This window comes from Elephantulus edwardii, unplaced genomic scaffold (genome assembly GCF_000299155.1).
Source record: "Elephantulus edwardii isolate Elephantulus edwardi_28Jun2011 unplaced genomic scaffold, EleEdw1.0 scaffold00047, whole genome shotgun sequence".
Lineage (NCBI taxonomy): Eukaryota > Metazoa > Chordata > Mammalia > Macroscelidea > Macroscelididae > Elephantulus > Elephantulus edwardii.
Genome location: NW_006399797.1, coordinates 1,674,539 through 1,694,701, shown reverse-complemented (window position 1 = coordinate 1,694,701; position 20,163 = coordinate 1,674,539). Strand labels below are relative to the sequence as shown.

General features: G+C 37.4%; 1 protein-coding gene across 1 annotated transcript in view; it reads right to left on the bottom strand.

The window, feature by feature from the left end:
• The window catches only part of SLC16A7 (solute carrier family 16 (monocarboxylate transporter), member 7), a 53,327-nt gene that overhangs the window by 3,210 nt on the left and 29,954 nt on the right, over window positions 1–20,163 (bottom strand). Inside the window, exon 2 of the mRNA XM_006886095.1 lies at window positions 1,225–1,368. Within this exon, the coding sequence (XP_006886157.1) occupies window positions 1,225–1,368 (144 nt within the window). The remainder of the gene's footprint in view (window positions 1–1,224; window positions 1,369–20,163) is intronic.

Here is a 20,163-nt window from a genome sequence, read left to right as displayed (position 1 = left end):
TAAGCTAGGTACAATCTATAGAATTTTTCACTTAATAATTTATATAAAGAGATCTCTTCACCTAGAGGGTAAGGAGTTGCACTGTCACCCCAAAGGCAGGTAGTATAAATCCTACCAGCTGCTTCCTGGGAGAAAGATGAGCAATCCCTTTCTATGCTATTTGCTGTTGTAATGGTGTGTCTTTGAGTCAGGATCGACTCATAGCTGACCCTCTAGTGGGTTTTCAGAGGCAATGAATTGCATGCGAAGTTACTGCCATGAAGCAGCTAAAACTAAGTGCCTTTGGGATTGCAGCACATATTCCTACCACTAGGCTACCTCCCACTGGAGGGCCAGCTATGAATTAGTTTCAATTTGATGGCAATGACTGAATGAGCAAATTTATATAAGTTGAAAGAGTATAGCAAAATGGTTTATTACTAATTTCCGGAGACACAGAGTTTTGGGTACAAACATATATTCCAACTCTTTAATATATTTTCAAGAAATAGGATTAAACAATATACAAGCAGATAATGTTATGTCTATATAAAATTCACAACTATTTTTAAAAAGGGCAATGTTTACGTATGTATCTGGGGATGATATGGGAGAAATTAAATTCTTTATATAGTTATGTGTAATTGTTTTAAACGTATATAGATTTTTAATGGAACTCATTATTTAGGTTAATAAAAATAGATCTGACAAATCAATTTGACTCAATATTGGCACAAGACTTTATATGTGACATATATATGCATAGTCAGAAACAGCAAAATGATAATGTGATTTCAAAATATTTGTTATTAACTGCAATTATGTCTCACAGAACTTGTAAATTAGAATCATTTGCATAAGAAACATTAATCAGAACACAGAAAAATGTGCATCCAGAAAGCATTAACTTTTAGCAGTATTTATAACATATCACTAGTGAAAAATAAGATATTCTAAATGAGAAAAAGCAACCTTTTTAAAATCAACATCTTGAGATACTAGAAAATATCCACAATACTAACAACAAAACTCAAAGTTTTTTCTTCTTGACATTTATAGGATAAGACATAAATGGATTTTTTTTCTTGAAATTTGTTTGTCTGTTTTATAGCTAACATACTAGATTAAAATACTTTAAAAGTAGCACTTAATATAAAAACTAAATCGAAAAACAATCAAGTATTTTATGATTCTACTTCTGACATGGAAAACAACAGAAGAATTTTTTTTTAAAAGAAAACTTACCTACAATGATTCCCATAGTGATATAAAGCTCTATAACACTGGTGCAAAAAGAGGCAGACACCATTCCCAAACAGCACAGTAAACCTCCTGTTATCACCACTGGACGACTGCCATATTTATTCACCAAAACACTACTGATGGGACCTGAAGTGGAGAGAAGAGTAAGAAAGATTTCAGTTGCTAGGCTATTCAGTTTTACCTACTTCACACTTAAATCTACTTCACCAGAGTTACCTACAGAGCGCTGATGAGATAGTCCATAGGGAGTTGTCCTGCTAACTCAAGGGCTACACCTCTCAAGGGGTTCAAACCCATCAGTGGCTCAATAGGAGAATGATGGGTGATCTCTTCTCATGAAATTTATAGTCTTAAAAACCCAGTGGAGAGTCAGCCCTGAGTTGGTTCTGACTTAACAGTAATGGGTAAGTAAGTGACTCTTCACTTCTATTTTCTGGCTATGCAATATTTTATATACATGGCAAGTAAAAATTTTACTATCCACATAAGAATAAACTTTTTGTAGATAAATATCTAGTGCTTAATACTGGCAACTCAATGACACTTAACAACAATCACAACAACATTGGATAGAGAAACCATAAAGCTATATGGAAAATATGGTATCATCACTTTGTCCATGACATGACCTAACCTTAAAATTACACTTGGTGAGCTTTTAAATATATGTTTTTTTCTCCTTTATCCTCCTGTAAGTCTCTGTAAACGTTCATTAAAATTAATGAATAAATTTAAAAAATTACACTTGTTGAAACTCAAGAAGGACAGATTTCTGTTGCTAAGTTCATTCACTCATTTATTAAAGAAAAACTTAGGGAAGTCCACTTCACATGTGGTTTCCAAATAATCATGATGTTTAATAATTACTTATGTAAAAAAAATATAGACCTGCTGATGGCTATCTGAGCCCGTACCTAATTAGAATGTTATTGGCCATCAAAATGCTTTGTTCTATTTGTTTGTTCTAAAGAGGTTCTAAAGAGGGGTGGACAAGTGGTATGGTAAGGAAGAAGACAAATATCACACAACAGCTAAAATAAATTGATATGCTCACTAATTTCTTATGTCTATTTTACTATCTCAGTCAGTAATTTTAGTGTCAAGAATAGGAGCCACTTTCACAGCAGGTATGAAACTGTAGAGGATGTACAGAACTTCACTAGACAACAGTGTAATGATATCAACATTGCTTATTCAACTTATTCTTCTAACAGATAACAATCTGTAATGGCTATGGTTCCACAAGATGTATCAAAAAAGAATGCTTATTCTGGCAGAGAAACTTTTAAAAAGATTCTTATTTGTTGGTTGTATCCTTTGCTCTTTGAAGGTGGGGGTGGTGTTGTTATGTGCTGTTGAGTCGCTTGCGACTCATAGCATCCCTATGTACAACAGCCCTAAACTCTGCTCTGTCCTGTGCCAATCGCACTGTCTCTGACACTCCCATCCTGATTACCCCAGTCACTAAATCAATCCACCTCATAGAGGGCCTTCCTCTCCTGTGCTGTCCCTCCACCCTACCAAGCATGATGTCCTTCTCCAAGGACCGGTCTCTCCTTACAACATGTCCAAATTATGTTAGACGGAGCCTCAGAATCCTTGCCTCCAAGGAGCCACCCGGTTTAACCCTTTCCAGGATGAATCTGTTTGTTTTTCTAGCAGTCCATGGTACTCTCAATACTCTTCTCCAGCACCACAGCTCAAAGGCATCAATTCTCCTTCTATCCTCCTTTGTCATTGTCCAACTCTCTGATGCATAACAAGTGATTGCAAAGACTGTGGCCTGTATCAGACACATCTTAGATGTGTCCAGAGAGACACCATTGCTCTTTAGTACCTTGGAGAGGTCCCTAACAACAGACTTTCCCATTGCAATTTTTTTATTTCCTGGCTACTGTTGCCAAGAGTGTTGACCGTGGAGCCAAGCTGACTAAAGTTGTTAACAATCTCTTCACCATCCATCCTTATGCTGATCCTTTGAAGGTAGTAACCATTTATTGAATAATGTCTGCAATGTGAAATGTGCTAAGTCATGTACATGCATTACTGTATATGAGTTTCTATGATGTAATGTCATTTAACAGTTGATGAAAAGGAGGTTCCAAGTATTTTGTTCAATGTCACATCAAAATTAAGTGGTAGGATGAAGATGTGAACTTGTGTTCATCTGATTATGAAACCTGTACTTTTACTTGCTATGTAGAAAGAGCATGCTTGCAAACTTGCAAGTCAGCCCTGGGTTAGCATCTGGTAAGTCAGATTTTAGAAATGTTTATGCTATTCTCTAACTGATATGAGTGGCTCACTGCACCTAACCTACAAATAATGGGTTTTATCCTGTACACTGTTGTATCGAACACAAAATAATCAACACATTTGAGCTGTGGTGTTGAAGCAGAATACTAAATATCGGAGTGTCTGCCAAAAGAACAAACACATGTGTATTGGAGAAATTGCAACCAGTGTGTTCCTTGGAGGCAAAGACAGCAAAGCTTTGCCTCACATATTCTGGACATGTTGTTAGGAGAGGCTATTCCTTAGAAACCCTCTATGGATAGTTCTGCTCTGTTCTACAGTACTGTTGAGCTGAGATCCACTCCACTACCAAGTAGTGAGCTGAGTATGGGTTTTGGTCTGTGTGATTAATCCAGGAGAAATCTCTAAGAAGTTTGTACCTGGTTTCCTCTAGATTTCACTCTAAACACTGTTCTCTTTGATGATTTTGCTTTGTATCCTTCAGTGGAATATATCATAGACTTGACTATGTCTAGATGTTGTATCCCCAGTCCTGCCACTGGTCCTGGAGATTCCTGACCTAACTTACTATGCCATAGTTTCCTTTTGTTTATTCTAGAATTTTGTATGTAGATATAAACAGATGATTTTCTCTTAAATACACTTAATATGAGTTAGTAGATATAAACTAAGGTGCTCTGATAGGATAGTCATTGTGTACTACACTGCTAATCTAAAGATCAGTGGTTCAAATCTACCAGCTGCTTTGTGAGACAAAAATGGACAGTCTCCTCCTGTAAAGATTTACAGCTTTGAAAACTCAATAGAGGGTCCCTATAAGTTAAAAGTGGTTTATTCTTTCACATATTGTCATTTTGTTCTAGAGACACAAATTCACTGTGGTTCTTTTTCTTCTGTATATTGCATGAGCATCTGATAAATGCTGTAAGAAAATACAGTGTATGTTAGGTAATGAACACTTCATAAAATATGTTTGATCACTCTAAAACTATGAATTTGAATTGACTATCAATTTGGGCTATATAAAATTTTTATGCATAGCATAAACACTAACAGAAGAAATGATAAACTGCTATAATTTATTTTTCATTTGCTTTATTTCAAATTTGTATATGTGGCATGATGTCAAATCAAATGACAAAAAGCACTAGCAAAGGACTGGGAGAAAGTTGCTTGCAATTACTGAAATTTATCGATGTTTACTACCAGGATATTTTTCTTTTTGAGGGTGGCTTTCCAAATTAAAGTTTTTTAAGAGACTTTATGGATTAGAAAACTGTTGCTATTTAAATTTGGCAAGAGAATAAGGTCTTCTTTAACTACCCCATTGCTTGTGGTTTATCCGGAACTGAAGGTGGGTCTGAAAACCTAGCTGGTCTCACCTGCCATATTTTTCTGTAATTTTAAATCTGTTGGGTTAGATGAGAGGGAACCCTGAAAATCAGAAAGCAGGGTTTGTTTGTTTGTTTTTACAGAGAATGGAGAGTAGCACACTACACAGGTGACTTGTGTTTAGATTGTAGGTTGCTCAATAACTGCCTTAGTTTGATTTACTCGGGTTTACCCAGTTCCATAAAAGATGAATCTTTATGCCAACCGAAGACATCCATTACATATTCACTCAATATTCTAATAATATTTTTAATCTACCATTCACAGGATTGCTATGAGTCCCATTCTACTCAATGGCACACCTAATAACAGTAACAATTCAAAATTACTTACTAAAAATTATGTCTGAATACATAGCAGGGCAAAGAAGCCCCTGTTAACATTCTCTGTTATGTATTTCACAGATACCACAAGAATTATTTCATTAAAACCCTTGAAATAACATTTGCTTCTACTACATATTTCTAACTTCATTTAGAGATACCAGTATCCATATCAATCAAGCCACAAAAGTACACATTATCCTTTTCTAGATTTCCTACTGTGCCTCAGATTTGACATCCACTTAATTAGAATGCACTGCCAGTCCCATCCCTAAATATACTTTGAAGCTATTTCATCCCTGTTCCTGCTTCCTAATTTGAAGTTCACACAACCAGTTATTAAACACAAAAGGATGACCAGAGTAAGCTTTCAAAGGCACATTATTGACGATACCTTTCCTCCTTAAAACTCTTAAATGTTCAAAATCCCTAGACCTAGGGATGCAAATCAAGACAACTATGAGATATCATCTCACCCCAATAAGAACAGCAAAATTTAACAGAACAGCTAGCAACAAATGCTGACGGGGTTGTGGAGAGACTGGAACCCTTATTCATTGTTGGTGGGAGTGTAAAATGGTGCAACCACTGTGGAAAGCGGTGTGGCGCTTTCTCAAAAAGTTGTAAATAGAGATACCATTTGACCCAGCAATTCCACTACTGGGAATATACCCTGAAGAGACCATAACTGACATCCAAGTAGATATATGCATACCCATGTTTATCGCGGCTTTGTTTACAATAGCAAGGAGTTGGAAACAACCTAAGTGCCCATCAACAAAAGAATGGGTAGAGAAGCTGTGGTATATTCGCACAATGGAATACTATGCTGCATTGAAAAACAAGGAACTCATGCAATATTATCCAAAATGGGTGACCCTGGAGGACATTATGCTGAGTGAGGTATCTCAGTCACAAAGGGACAAATGCTACATGGTGCCAGTGTTGTAGAATGAGGCTGGCATCGGGGTGGGGGTAAGGCTGAGAAAAACTGGATGAAATATGTTTACGACATTGAAGTCTATGGGGGAGAGAATAGTTTAAAAGTATTATATTTTAGGGCATTATGTTTATCGTAGGAGTACGCAATGAGGGTTGCAGAGTGGATTATATTTGGGATTGGGGGTGAGATTGGGGGAGGTACGGGGGGGAGTTTTTATTTTGCTTTTCAAGGAGAGGAGCAAAAGGGGGGGGGGGTTGGGGGGGGGTGGGCGGGGAGAAGGGTGCAACAATGAAGGAATGGAATTCTAAAATCTCTGTAGATGTTCACTGAAATGAAAAATAAATAAAATATTTTTTTTAAAAAACCCACCTCTTAAATGACTGCCTATCAGCGTCAGGACTAACATTAAATACTCAAAAAATGAGACATGGGACATTAACCTTGACATCTGGCTTCAACTTCCCACTTTTTTTTACAATCTTCTTTATTTAACACATTCTTTATTTAACAAATGGACTCATATTGAATATCTGCATGTTTCACACATAGTTTTATGCATAAGACTAACAGAGAAAAAAAGTTTTCCCTTAAAGCACTTAAAGGAGTGCTTTCATTCCAATTTTTTCCTTCTAGAGTATCTTTTTCCTTGCCACCATAGCAAATGTCTATATATCTTCTAAATTAATCTTAAATGTAACCTCTATGTATATGCTTTTGCTGCACCAGGAAGAAATATTTAGCTTAATTTGTGGAAGTAGTTCTTGTGGTACAATGATTAAAGATGCTTGGCTGCTAATTGTAAGGCTAGCAGTTAAATCTTTTTTTGTCTTGTACCTTGTTGTATTGTCAGTTGTTGTTCTGGCTCATGGTGGGCCCGTGTATTACAGAATTGAACTGCCCTATCACTTTTTCTTAGCTGTAACCCTAATGAAAGTATATTGCTAGACTTTTCTTCCATGGTAATTGAAATGTGGATTTTAACCACCAATCTTATGGCTAATCGACGAGGATAAACCATATGTGCCATTTAGAGGCTTTGTGCTTGGCATCTAAATCTCTGACTCTGACTCTATCTCGAGAATTTCTTTGACTATTATATGTGCTAGTGTGACTCCGAACTTGAGTTGCTGTATCTACGTATAAGGCAATTCCCCACTATCAGTGGTTGTTAGGGGACTCTGCAACTGACTCATTCTATGCTAACTGCAACATTCATGCTATCCCAGATAAATAGTTCAGGACTCTAAACAGCAACAGCTATGCCATCCTTCTTTCTCAAATTGTCTAAGACTGTTGTTATGTGCCGTCGAGTTGACTCCGACTCATAGCAACTTTATGCACAACACCTATGAACTCTATTTTGTCCTGAGCCAATTTGATCGTCTCTGACATGCCTTCCCCAGTAATCCCAGTCAAAGTCAATCCATCTTATCCAAGGTCTTCCTTTCTTGCACTGTCCCTCCACCATTCTAACATGATGTACCGCTCCAAGGATTGGTCCCTCCTTGCAACATGCTCAAAGTTTGTTTGACGGAGCTTAAAAATCCTTGTGTCCAAGGAACAATCCAGTTTCACCTGCTCCAGGACAGACCTGTTTGTTCTCTTAGCAAGTTATAGTATATTCAGAACTCTTCTCCAGCACCACAACTCAAAGGCAATGATTCATTTTCTATAATCCTTAGTCATTGTCCAGCTCTCCGAGGTACAGCAAGTAACTGCGAAGACCATGGCCTGGATCAGGGGCACCTATTGTTAGGTGCTGTCAAACTGAGTACAGCTTGTAGCAATGCGATATACAACACACCTGAGCTCCTGACTTCGGCCCATTGCTGCAGTTACCATGTCAATCCATCTCATATGGGGTTTTCCACTCCTTTGCTGGCCTTATTTCAAAGCATGATGTTCCTTTTCAAAGAATAGCTTCACCTAGCTACTTGACCAAAGTAAGTATGGAATTTATCTTTCAGTATGACTTATCTAGCCCTTATGTTAAGTTGCTATGTCTTAAAGCGCAATAGTTTTGCCTTGAGCATTCTGACCTTATAAGAGCTATTTATATGAGATCAAACTGACAACAGCTACTTGAAGATTAGACAGATTTCTTTGACAGTTGTGATATTATGTTAATGAGGGATGAACAACCCAGAATGTAAGGAAGAAATGCTAACATAGCTTGAAGAATGTAATTAAGGTCCCTAAATTGTACACAAAGAAATTTTTGAATTGGAGTTTGTTTTACTGGGTATATTTTCAACAATAAAATAAATAAAATTTAGTGGGGGGGGAAACCCAGTTAATTGCATGGAAGGAAACTGCCCATCCTTCTTTTGCCAAGCAGCTAGTGGATTCAAACTGTGTGCCTTCAAGATTGCACTGCATCTTGCCACTAGACCACCAGTGCTATGTATCAATTTAGTATTTGGATAGCATGTTGCTGTTGTTCTTATGTGCTGTCAAGTTGACTATGAATCATAGCAAACCAATGACTGTTTCTCTTTCTTGAGCCAACATCACAGTCTCTGACACATCTGTCCCTAATGGAACAGTTACTGTGTCAATCCATCTTATCCAGAGTCTTCTCCTGCATGGGTCCTCTACCCTTCCAAGCACGATGTCTTTCTCCAACATGTCCAAAGTATGTGAGATGGAGTTTCAAAATTCTTTCAAATTTCTTGCCTCCAAAGAGCAGTCTGGTTTCATCCTCTCTGGGACTGACCTGTTTGTTCTCTTGGCAGTTCAATACTCTTCTGCAGCACCACAATGCAAATACATCGATTCTTCTTCTGTCATCCTTAGTTACTGTCCAGCTCTCAGATGCATAGCAAGCTGCTGAGAAGACCATGACATGGATCTAGTCTTCTAGACTGATATTATTGTTCTTTATCACTCTTCTATCTCTTATAGAGATATCTCTATATATAGGAGATATTTCCTAAAGCAACTCAACTTTTGATTTCCTGACTTTTGGTGTCAAAAGTGTTAATTATGGATCTGAGCAAAATGAAACTGTTAACAACCTCTATTTTTTTTTATACTGCTCAATATCAACAAAACAAAGATTCTCATCACTGGGCTGATTGGCAGAATCATCATAGATGGTAGAGAGATTGAGACTGTTCACAGCTTCAGTTTGCTTGGCTCCACAGTCAACCCTCTTGGCACCAGCAGAGAGGAAATTAAAAGACATATTGCGATGAGAAAGTCTGCTGTTAGGGACCTTTCCAAAGTACTGAAGAGCAACAATGTCAGTCTGGAGACTAAAGTGAGCCCGATACAGGCCCTAGTCTTTGCAATCACTTGCTATGCATCAGAGAGCTGGACAATGACTAAGGATGATAGAAAGATAATTGATGTCTTTAAGTTGTGGTATTGGAGAAGAGTATTGAATATACCATGGACTGCTAAGAGAATGAACAGGTTCATCCTGGAGAGGGTAAAACCGGGCTGGTAGTTCCTCTGACTACCACATCTGCAAGCTCACTGGAAGTTTTCTCATTGTGTCCCATACTATAGCGATACCTATTCTTACTACATGAGAGTCACAGGCAACAGAAGACAGAAACTAATTTTCATAATATCAGTATCTTTAAGAATTTTTTTTTTCAAAATAGTTAAATCCTAGGCTTTTGCCTGTGATCACTCATTAGCATTTTTTCCTTTGAGGCAAAGCTACAGTGTAGTCACTAATATTGCCAAAAATAGGCCCTCAGAAAGCTAGAAACAATGTTAGTGACAAGTAGAGAGCTGAAATGCCAGAGGGACTGAAGCCAAAACACAGTCTAAAGTTAGAGCAATCTCCACACTTCTCAGCAGTTTTACACTTGACAGTAGTTTTTATTTGTTTTCATTTTACCAGCACTAAACTCAAACATAAGAACTTAGTGTATCTCAGAAGTTGGGGCTGGAAAAAATGAAAATGTAAAACCAAGCAACAACCTTGAGGGTGATAAAGGAAAGGGAGCATGTAAGAAGACAAGCAAGGAGATAGAACATAGCTTAGAGTAATTCTTTCAAAGATTTGTTTGAGTCACCACATTATTCTCAGGAGAAGACACTCATTTGCGCTGATAACACCTTGATACTACCTCTCTGTTTTTAAAAAGTAAAGCTAAACAAGTCCAGTATCTGACTTCAGATCTAATAACTAAATTGTGATAAGGTTTACAAGATAATTCAGTTCTCCAAATTGATGAAATTGGGAATGTCATAAGAGACTTTCAAAGCAGAAAAGTCACCCTTTTCTCAACTCACTTTGCTTTGCAAATGTGGTAATAATCCAGTTTGAATGCATTCTTTGTCCTGTTGCCAATAGCAAGCTGTCCTACTTAGATGTCTGACAATGTCACCACTTATTCATTAGAACTTCTTTAGTCATCTGATGGTGACTAGTATTCATTTCCTTAAGGTCTAATAAGAAATTATAACTGAATCATTGAGATTCATGGCCACCTATCTTATTGAGAAATGCCTACTACACAAAAGTTCAGCAATCCTAATGTAGTTCTTTAAGTCATGCTACTCAAACTTTAATTTCTAATTCCCTCAAATTTCTAAGTCTCTCCCATCCTTCTGTGCTGTCATTCAGCAAATGGGCTTTTCAAGCTACTTATTCAGAATACAAAGTGGTATCAGGCAAAAGCTACTTTAACTTCCACTGATCAAACCCATGAATGTGCTGGCATCTTATTAATCTAGGAAATATTCAGAAAATGGAAAATCATGTTTTGTAATATTCAACACCTAATTTTGCTCTTCATCTATCTGCTTAATATTTATAGTTAAATTTAAAATCATTCACACAAATGCTTATTTTTATTAAAAGGCTGATTATCTTTGAATTTCTTATTATTCCATAATGAGTGAGTTTATTTATTCCTTGGCAGAAATATTTCATTTTTGTGTTGATGTGATCTAGGCTACAAAATTGGTTCTCCAAATCCGAGCCTGAAACCATCTATATCAAATGCAGTAGATGCATTCACTGAGCAGAAGAGCTTAGGACAGGCACCTGCCTAGAATTGATGGGAACCAATTTTCTTTTAGTACAGTAGCTGTGTGATAAAGCATCATGAAAATCCACAGCTGAGCGCTCTATGAGGACCTAACTTGATATAAATCTCATAAACAAACAAATAATAAATTGAAATAGGAGAATGATTATGATTACCTCACACTGTAGAGGAAAACCATTACCACTTTTTGCAAACCATGAGCTCGTGTGTGTACTCTATTATAGAAAATGACCTATGGGACACAACTTAGGATATTAAACTATTCCAGACGCAAGAAAACCTCCCTTCCTAGGGTGTTTTATGAGTTAGCATGACAGAAATAGAACTATAGTCAGAGTATGGCCAGTGCTGCTTGTCTACCAATGTCAGGAATACTGGTTCAGTGTTAAGTGTAAGCTTCTGAGAGAAACACATCTGCTGCAAAGATGAAGAGCCCAAGTAACCCCAAAGAATTTTTGCCTTTTCATATCGGAGTAATGGCATTTAAAATATTAAGATAATGTTTTTTAATACAACGGTTTACTCAAGAAGGCAGCCCACTGTAATTTTAGTCTCAACAGTGAAATAACAGTGTTAGCAGTCAAGTAACTATACAGAAATAGAACTACTTGGTTGGAGTTTTTATAAAAATTACACTATTTATTTTTAAAGCCCATCACTAGGCAATATTCTCTTTATAGAACTCCAATGACCTGATCTGAAAATCCACTTTTCCAAGTGAAATCAACTGACAGCACTGTCATTTTAACTTTTTATGAAATTTCAATTTTAAAATTCTAATTCTTTTGTAGGATAATGAGGAACACCTTTATTAGCATACCTTAAGCTTTTAAATAGGTCCCCAACCTCTCTTAATGAAGACAGCCTAGAGGAGAGCATTCGTTAGAGACAGTGGTTTAAAACTAGGAAAGGTATGGAACAGTGTCGCATTGTTTTAGCATACTAAATTGTTCAATGCTGTGCAAACAGTTTAGGAAGTTGGACTATATGAAGAACAACACAGCAAAAGACTGGAGGAAGACTCATTAACAACATGTTAAGAGCAAAAAATCTTGCCTGTTGAAAGTGAAGAAGACGTGAAGCATTTACTGATGAAGATCGAAGAGTACAACCTTCAGTATGGATTACACTTAAACATGTAGTTGCTGTTGACTGACGTCTAGTCAAGCACGACTCATAGTGACCTTATGAACAAAAGGCCTGAAGCCCCTCTACAACTATCAACATTTATCAAAGTCCATAGAGTTTCCAGAAACATGTTTTTTTAGGAAGTGGATGTCACTCCTGCTTCCAAGTAAAACAAAAAAATTGTAACTTAAAAAAAAAAAAATTGTAACTGAACCAATAAGTAAAATCATGATAAATGGAGAAAATATTTGAGGTTTTCAAGGATTTGATTTTTTTTTTTAGTGCCACAACTAATGCTCCTGGAAGCAGTAGACAAGAGTTTAAGCAACATACTGCACTGGGGATAATGCAAAAAACCTCTTTAAGGTACTCAAAAATAAAGATGTCAGCACTAAGGTGCATCTGAATCAAGCCAGTGTATTTTCAACAACTTTATATGAAAGAAAAAAAGTTGGGCAATGAATAAAAAGGCAAAAAAAATATGATGAATTTGAATTGTACTGTAAAAAAGGAATAGTGAATATACCATGGACTGCCAGAGGACAAACACATTTATCTTGGAAGAAGTGTAGCCAGAATGCGCCTCAGAAATGAAGATGCAAGATTTTTATAACTTTTGGATATGTTATTAGCAGAGGGCAGTTTCTGGAGAAGTATATCATGCTTGATACAGTGAAAAACCCAAAGACAGAGTTTCTACAATTTGGGCCGACACAACAGCTACAATTGGCTCAAACATAGCAACAGTCATTACGGTGGCAGAGAACCAGGCAGCGTGCACTAGTAGTCAGCACTGACTTTATGATAGCCAACTACATAACAGAAAAGGTAACAGGAGCTGTACCTTCCATTTGATGTTGATCTATATTATCTTTTGTGCTTCACCTCCACCACCTCCTTCTGAAAGTGTGCCCTGGTATACAGAACAAATACCAAGTGCTATTAAACCAAAACCAATCGAATAAATAAAACACCAAATAATGAATTCTGATGTAGAGGAAAGGATTGGTGTTTCACTGTTAAAATGCTGTGGGACAATATGCAATTTCTACTTAAAGGGAAGTTGAGTCAATAAACTCGAATTTGTTGAGTGAAGAGAAGTTAAGTGAATTAAGGGCCTAAAGCTTCATTATGATAAATAAGCAGAAGATTTTTCAGTGAAGGAGTTGAGGAATAAGAGAATGAAAACCTCAGATACAAGGTAAAGGAAGTGTCCTTACATTATGTTTGAGGACTCAGGGGGAGATAATAGAGAGAAAAGCAAGCATAGATATTAGGAAGATTTGAGCTTAGCCCCAAGCCAATAGTCTTAATTTCTAAATAAAACTGGGCAGTGAGATCTAACAAGAATGGGTATCTGTAATCAAAACTTTAATGAGTCCTAAAACGTTGTCTGTCCTGACAACTGCTTGACAGAGATTATTTAGCCATTAAAGGTTATCATGATAGACAGTGAAGAGACCGAGTTTGTTAACCGGTTCAGCTTGGTTGGCTTCACAATCCAAGCTCTTTGGCACCAGCAGACAGGAAATCAAAAGATTAATTGCACTGGGAAAATCTGTTTTCAGGGTCCTCTCCAGAGCACTGAAGAGAAATGGTATCAGTCTACAGACTAATATGCACCTGGTTCAGGCTTGGTCTTCACAGTTACTTGCTATGTATCAGAGAGCTGGACAAAGAGTGAGGGTGATAGAAGAGTCAACACCTCTGAGTTGTGGTGCTGGAAAAGTGTATTATATTATAGACTGTTAAGAGAAGAAACAGATCCATCCTAGACAGGGTGAAACCATGCTTTTCCTTCAAAGCAAGGATTGTGAATCTCCATCTGACATAATTTGGGCATGTTGCAAGGAGGGACCAATCCTTAAGAGAAGGACATCATGTTTGAGAGGGTGGAGGTACAGCGTAGTAGAGGAAGACTATGGATGAGATGGACTGAATCAGTGTCACAGATGATGAAATTGGCTCAGGATAGCAGGTTTGTTTCCAAAGTATCTGTCTTTTGCCAAATTTAAGGCAGTTGTTACTAGGTAGCCCATCTAACTTAACATCAACAATGACCAATCCTTATTCTTTTGCTTCCAACATCCTTTGTATACACGTTTTTCCTTCTTATCTTGTTCCTCCTTAAATCCAGCTCAAAAGCAACCTCTGCTATAAGGACATCCATGAGGGTTTGACTTTGGAGATTTTTTTCCTCATGTTTCCAACACTGAAACTCACTTGATATCAAATGTGGGAATCCACCTGTTACCACATCATTGCATAGCACTAGCTGCTGCCCTGACATTTTATTACAACTATGCATTAAATATAGTTTCCCCACCAAGATCTTTATCTCTATTAGATATAAATCTCCCTGAGGGCTGAAAGAATGACATTCTGCTTCTCTTTATTCCCCCAGTAGTAGTATCTATCAGTAAATAAATAAACCTCATAAAAGTTTAAGCATTTGAGAGTTCAATTTTATATTAAATGTTGGTGTGTGCTTAGATAACAATCTCCATGACATGAGATAGATAACATTTTAATTATTCTTAAATGCTTTATTGCAAACATAATTTGAAAAACCAGTGTTAAAAACAAATGGAAAGAACACCTTCAATTTAGATTTCAAAATAATGCAAAGCCCAGCAGGCCTAAGGATAAGGTTCACGGTTACCTCCGATAAAGCACAGTGAAATGCATGATGTAGAGAGAAATCAGCTGGCCCAGTGGACAGAAAGCGATGCTACCAAGCCAAAGGTGGGTAACTTTTAATTCACTGCCCTCAGGCCTGTCTTTCATTGTTTTTGTTCAGACATTCCTCTAGGTTGTATAGCCCTGGTGTACAAGTTGCTGTACTGCGGTCACTTTTGGTTGCTGTGAGGCTGAACACCATGACACTGGTGTGTCAAACGTGTTAATGACTGGCTACCCAATGCAGACAGAGAGTGGGGTGGATCTCCCTGATTAAAACAAGCTTGGAAGGAGGAATGGCATACACTTCCATGACAGCTTGCCTCCAGAAACCCTATGAACCTGGAGAGAGGATGAAAGGCACCCAAGTGTCCAGGACTCTCCTTCATAGGGTCGCTATGAGTCGCCTGCAACTTGATGGCATTTAACAACAACATGAGTACAGTTCAAGAGAACTGGCAGACTTCTGACCCAATCCCTACTTACTGCACAGTACTTTTTCTTTTGAAATGGACACATTTTCTTATCTAAGACCAAGAAATAAAACAAACTACCACAGACACAACTCTTATTCCCCAAGAACGGATGTAAAGCAGCTATCTTCTAATGCTTGCAATGCATCATAAATTCAAAATAAATTAGTGGCCATTAAGCAATAGGCTCCCTATCATTTGTATTACAAATGCTTAGATCAGACATTACTGGAACCACCTTTCCCCAGCTGAGTGATATATTCTTCAGCTAGAACCCATTAAAGTGATTCAATGAAATATACCAACTATAGGAAGGATACAGCATGAGATGTTTGAGATGACAATATTATTTAGGTTTCTTAGTAGCAAAAATCGCTTTCTTCCAATTCTAAAAACTATGCTTTTGAGGTAGGATTTAAATATGCCTCAAATCAAAATGACTTTGCAGGAACCTCGTAGCGCTATTCTATTTATACCTCAGCTGTTTGCCACCTAAATCACAAATCACCCAGGGAGTGTTCAAAATATATTCATGGGCTGTAAAAGACAATTTCGCTTTCATTTTTTGCATCATGTTTAAACTCTTTTCAAGATGATTTAGTTGTTAAACAAGAAAATGCATTGGGGCTTTACTGTTGGTGTCACAAAGTAGGAAACTCCAAGCTGAATTTTAAGAGACTAGACAGTAATGTACGAACTTATTTATGACAATACATGAACACTTTAAAAAATGATAAGAAATCTAATGAACAGCTTTCCTAAATCTACTAGTTTTATACATTTCTTTTTAATGCAATTTCAATCATACATAATTATATAAAATACAGACTTTCAATTCTCTAAATCACTGAGGCCCCCAATTCACATTGATTTTAATTTTAAGGGTTATTTAGCATATCTGCCATTTTAACCCAAATCACTCAGATAATGCTAATTGCCACTAAGAAAGTTGAGATTGAAACAAGAGAATCTGCATAATGAAGGTAAAAAAAAAGCCATTCAAATGTCAATTCACTTTTCAAAGGTCTTCTAGGTTCTCCCTTATACTGGACATCTTGGTGTGTTCCCCACCTTCTCCATATATAAACAAGAATGACATGTACTTTCCTACACCAAAGACATTTTAAAGTGATCTCTTACATCAACAGTTAGAAACCCTAGCACTTTATCTAATGCCTCTCTTTTGCAAAATTGGTGCTGGCAGGGAATGGGTGAGGGAACCTACAGTTGACTAGGCTAGAAGTCTAACTAGCTATAACTCAAGCATACAGGCAATTTAATGGAGTAAGTGAGGTGATGAATTATACATGCAGGGAGGAGTCAATATGAAATGTTGGAACAACATTTAAGAAGTCTCTTTTACGGTGGAAGAAACAGATTTTGGATATTTGAGAAATTGTGAAATATAAAGAGAGATGAGCTGAAACTCCCTAACAGGCCAAGTACAAAAATAAGCCAAGTAACAGTCACATAGTATGTTTTGGTCAGAGACACAGGGTAGTGCACACAGTTAAGAGCTACTCAACTACTAGCAGAGGGGTTGGCAGTTCAAATCCACTCAGAGGCACCATGGAAGAAAGGCCGGGTTAAGGACTTCGAAACGTCAGTCTTTAAAACTCCAGGGAACTATTCTATTTTGCACACATGAAGTCACCATGACTTAGAATCAATCTGAAGGAAACTGATAATTGGCTTTGGTATGTATGGTCTTTGTGAGCACATTTCTTTCTATTTGCTTTGAATTATTATTTTAAATTGTTTTTCATGCTAAAGAGACTCTCATATATATGTTTTCTGCACAGCATTTTTTAGCGTACAAAGCTTTTACTAATTTGATCTCATTTTCTCATCACAATCTATAACACGTATCAGCATTTTAATAATGTAAATAACCTTAAGGCTAAGTAGATTTCAACCCATTGTGACCCTACAACACAGAGCAGAACCATGTCACAGTTTCAAAGCTGTAAATCTTTTACAAAAGCAGACTCCACATCTTCCTTCCACCGCGTGACCAGTGATACAAATTATCTCCCTTCCAGCTCTATGCCAGGGTTCCTCAGTAAATGTAAATATTACTGAAAAAAATAATTATTTTACAATTGAGAAAAATAAATGATTCTCAGATTGGTTCAAAGACTTGCCTATGATCACAAAGCCCTAGGGCTGAAAATGAGATGTGATCCCATGTCCTTTAACGCTGGATGAAATCCTATTACCTAAAACCCTAGTGCCATGAAACATGCTTGCTTTTTTTAAGAATACCACTTATCTCTTTTCAGAGCATTAACTCCTTTTGGTATGGGCCACTTGACCTAAGAAAAAGCTAAGGGCAATATTATTTGCATATAACAGAAAATGAAGTAATGTTCAGAAAAGCTTACCAGGCTAACAAATAGTAAACAGAGACTCTGTCTTTTTACTCTACAACCAAAATTCTTGAATAGCTAATATACTCAGTAATTAAAAAAAATAAAAGTAGAGAAAAAAGTTAATAGGAATTATATCAGGGACTCCTATCCTACTATCAAATACTTCAAAGCAAGAGACTTGGGGCTACCAGGCTCGCTTTCCAACATATCAGTCCTGTGATCTTTCACCACTTAACCTTTCAGAACTCCTCTGGAAAATTATAATCATAATCCTTCCATAAACTTCATAAGTGGTTTAAAATTCAAATGAGGTAATATGTGTTAAAGAATCATATAACCTTTGAAATGCTACGCAAATATAAAATATTACTGTCTGCTGCCACTTAATTTAAGATTTTTTGAAGATGACTGAAGGGGAATTTCTTATTCACAAGACTAAAAAGTAAATTCCATACATGTTTGAATTGGACTATTTTGACGTTTAATTAATTTGCAGTTTATATTGTTAATGATGTATAACATAAAAGACTCTGCTGCTGTTGTTGCATGCTATAGGATTGGAGCCAGCTCACAACTGACTCTCCAGTGGTTTTCAGAAGCACTAAATTGCCTGGGACGAGGCTTCCCATCTTTCTTCCATGCAGCAGCTGGTGGATTCAAACCATCTGACATAGGGTTGGCAGTGCAACTTCTTACCAAATTGTTATTGGTTGTTATATACTGCTGACTCAGAATCAGCTCATAGCTGACCCTTGAATGGGTTTATGAGGCTGTGGTAGGAGGCTTTCCATCTTTCCCCAGCAAAGCAGTTAGTGCATGCATTCAAACTACCAACGAGGTTCTGCTTTTGGGTTAGCTGCACAGCTCCCTCAGGACTAGGCCATCAGTTCTGAGAACCACGCCAGACCAACCAAACTGTAAGACTTCATGTCTGCTCCTGTTATGCTTTATTGGCCATGATATATCCAGGATAAAGGGCAAGCAGGGATTATCAGTGTCAGAAGATAACCCCAGGAAATCTTACAATGAGTAGAAGAGAATGTTGTTATTATGTGCCTCATATGGGAAACCAAGTATTTCAAGGGGACACTGCTAAGCATAAAAATGTTGCTTGGAATCTGAATTCATCCTCAAATAGATTGATTAAGAAATATCGACAGAAATTGTGCAGATACACAGGAAAAAATATCCTTAGCAAAATTATTTTCCGGTACTGTCATTCATTATCCGGGAGACTATGAGAAGAAATGTGGCATCAGTATTGGAGGTAGACTCATCAACAATCTGTGTTATGCAGATAACACAACCCTGCTTGCTGAAAACTGAGGAGGATCTGAAACGCTCGCTGCAGAAGGTTAAGGACTGCAGCCTTCAATATGATTGAAGCTCAACATCAAGGAAACAGATTCTCACGACTGGGCCAATTGACAGCAACATGATAAATGGTGAAGGGATTGTTAACAGCTTTCGTTTGCTTGGCTCTACAATCAACACTCTTGGTATCAGCAACCAGAAACTAAAAAGATGAACTGCACTGGGAAAGTCAGCTGTCCAAGACCTCTCAAAAGTATTGAAGAGCAGCAATGTCTGTCTGGTGACTAAGATGTGCCTGATCCAGGCCATGGTCTTTGCAATTACTCACTATGCATCAGAAAGCTGGACAATGACTAGGGATGATAGAAGGAGAATTGGTACCTTTGAGCTATGGTGCTGGAAAAGTGTATTGAATATACCATAGAACAGGTTCATCCTAGAGAGGGTGAGACCAGGCTGCTGCTTGGAGACAAGGATTCTGAAGCTCTGTTTGACATGTTTTGGACATGCTGCAAGGCAAGACCAGTCTCTGGAGAAGGATGCCATGCTTGGGAGGGTGCAGAGACGGTGCAGGAGAGGAAGACCCTCAATGAAATGGATTGATGTGACTAGGTTATGGTGGTAGTTGTGTCAGAGACAGTAAGATAGGAACGACATACAACCGTGCTCAGGGCTGTTGTACATCATTATGAGTCTCAGGCAAGTCAATGGCACATAACAACAACAAACAACTGTCATTAAATGTCTAAATTCCTACAAACACATTTTACATGATAAATAACAATGTGATCTAAAACACAAATTATTAAAACTAAACTATTTACACAGGAAGCTCTTGTAGCTTAGTGGCAAGTGGTTACATTGCCAAACATAAGGAAGGCGGTCTGAATCCATCAGTTGATTCATAGGAGAAAGATGAGCTATCACCTTGAGTGTGATTTACGGCCTCTGAAAACCAGCTGGAGAATCAGGTCTGAGTTGGTTCCAACTCAATTGTACATAGCAATCAAAATCTATTTACAATATGAG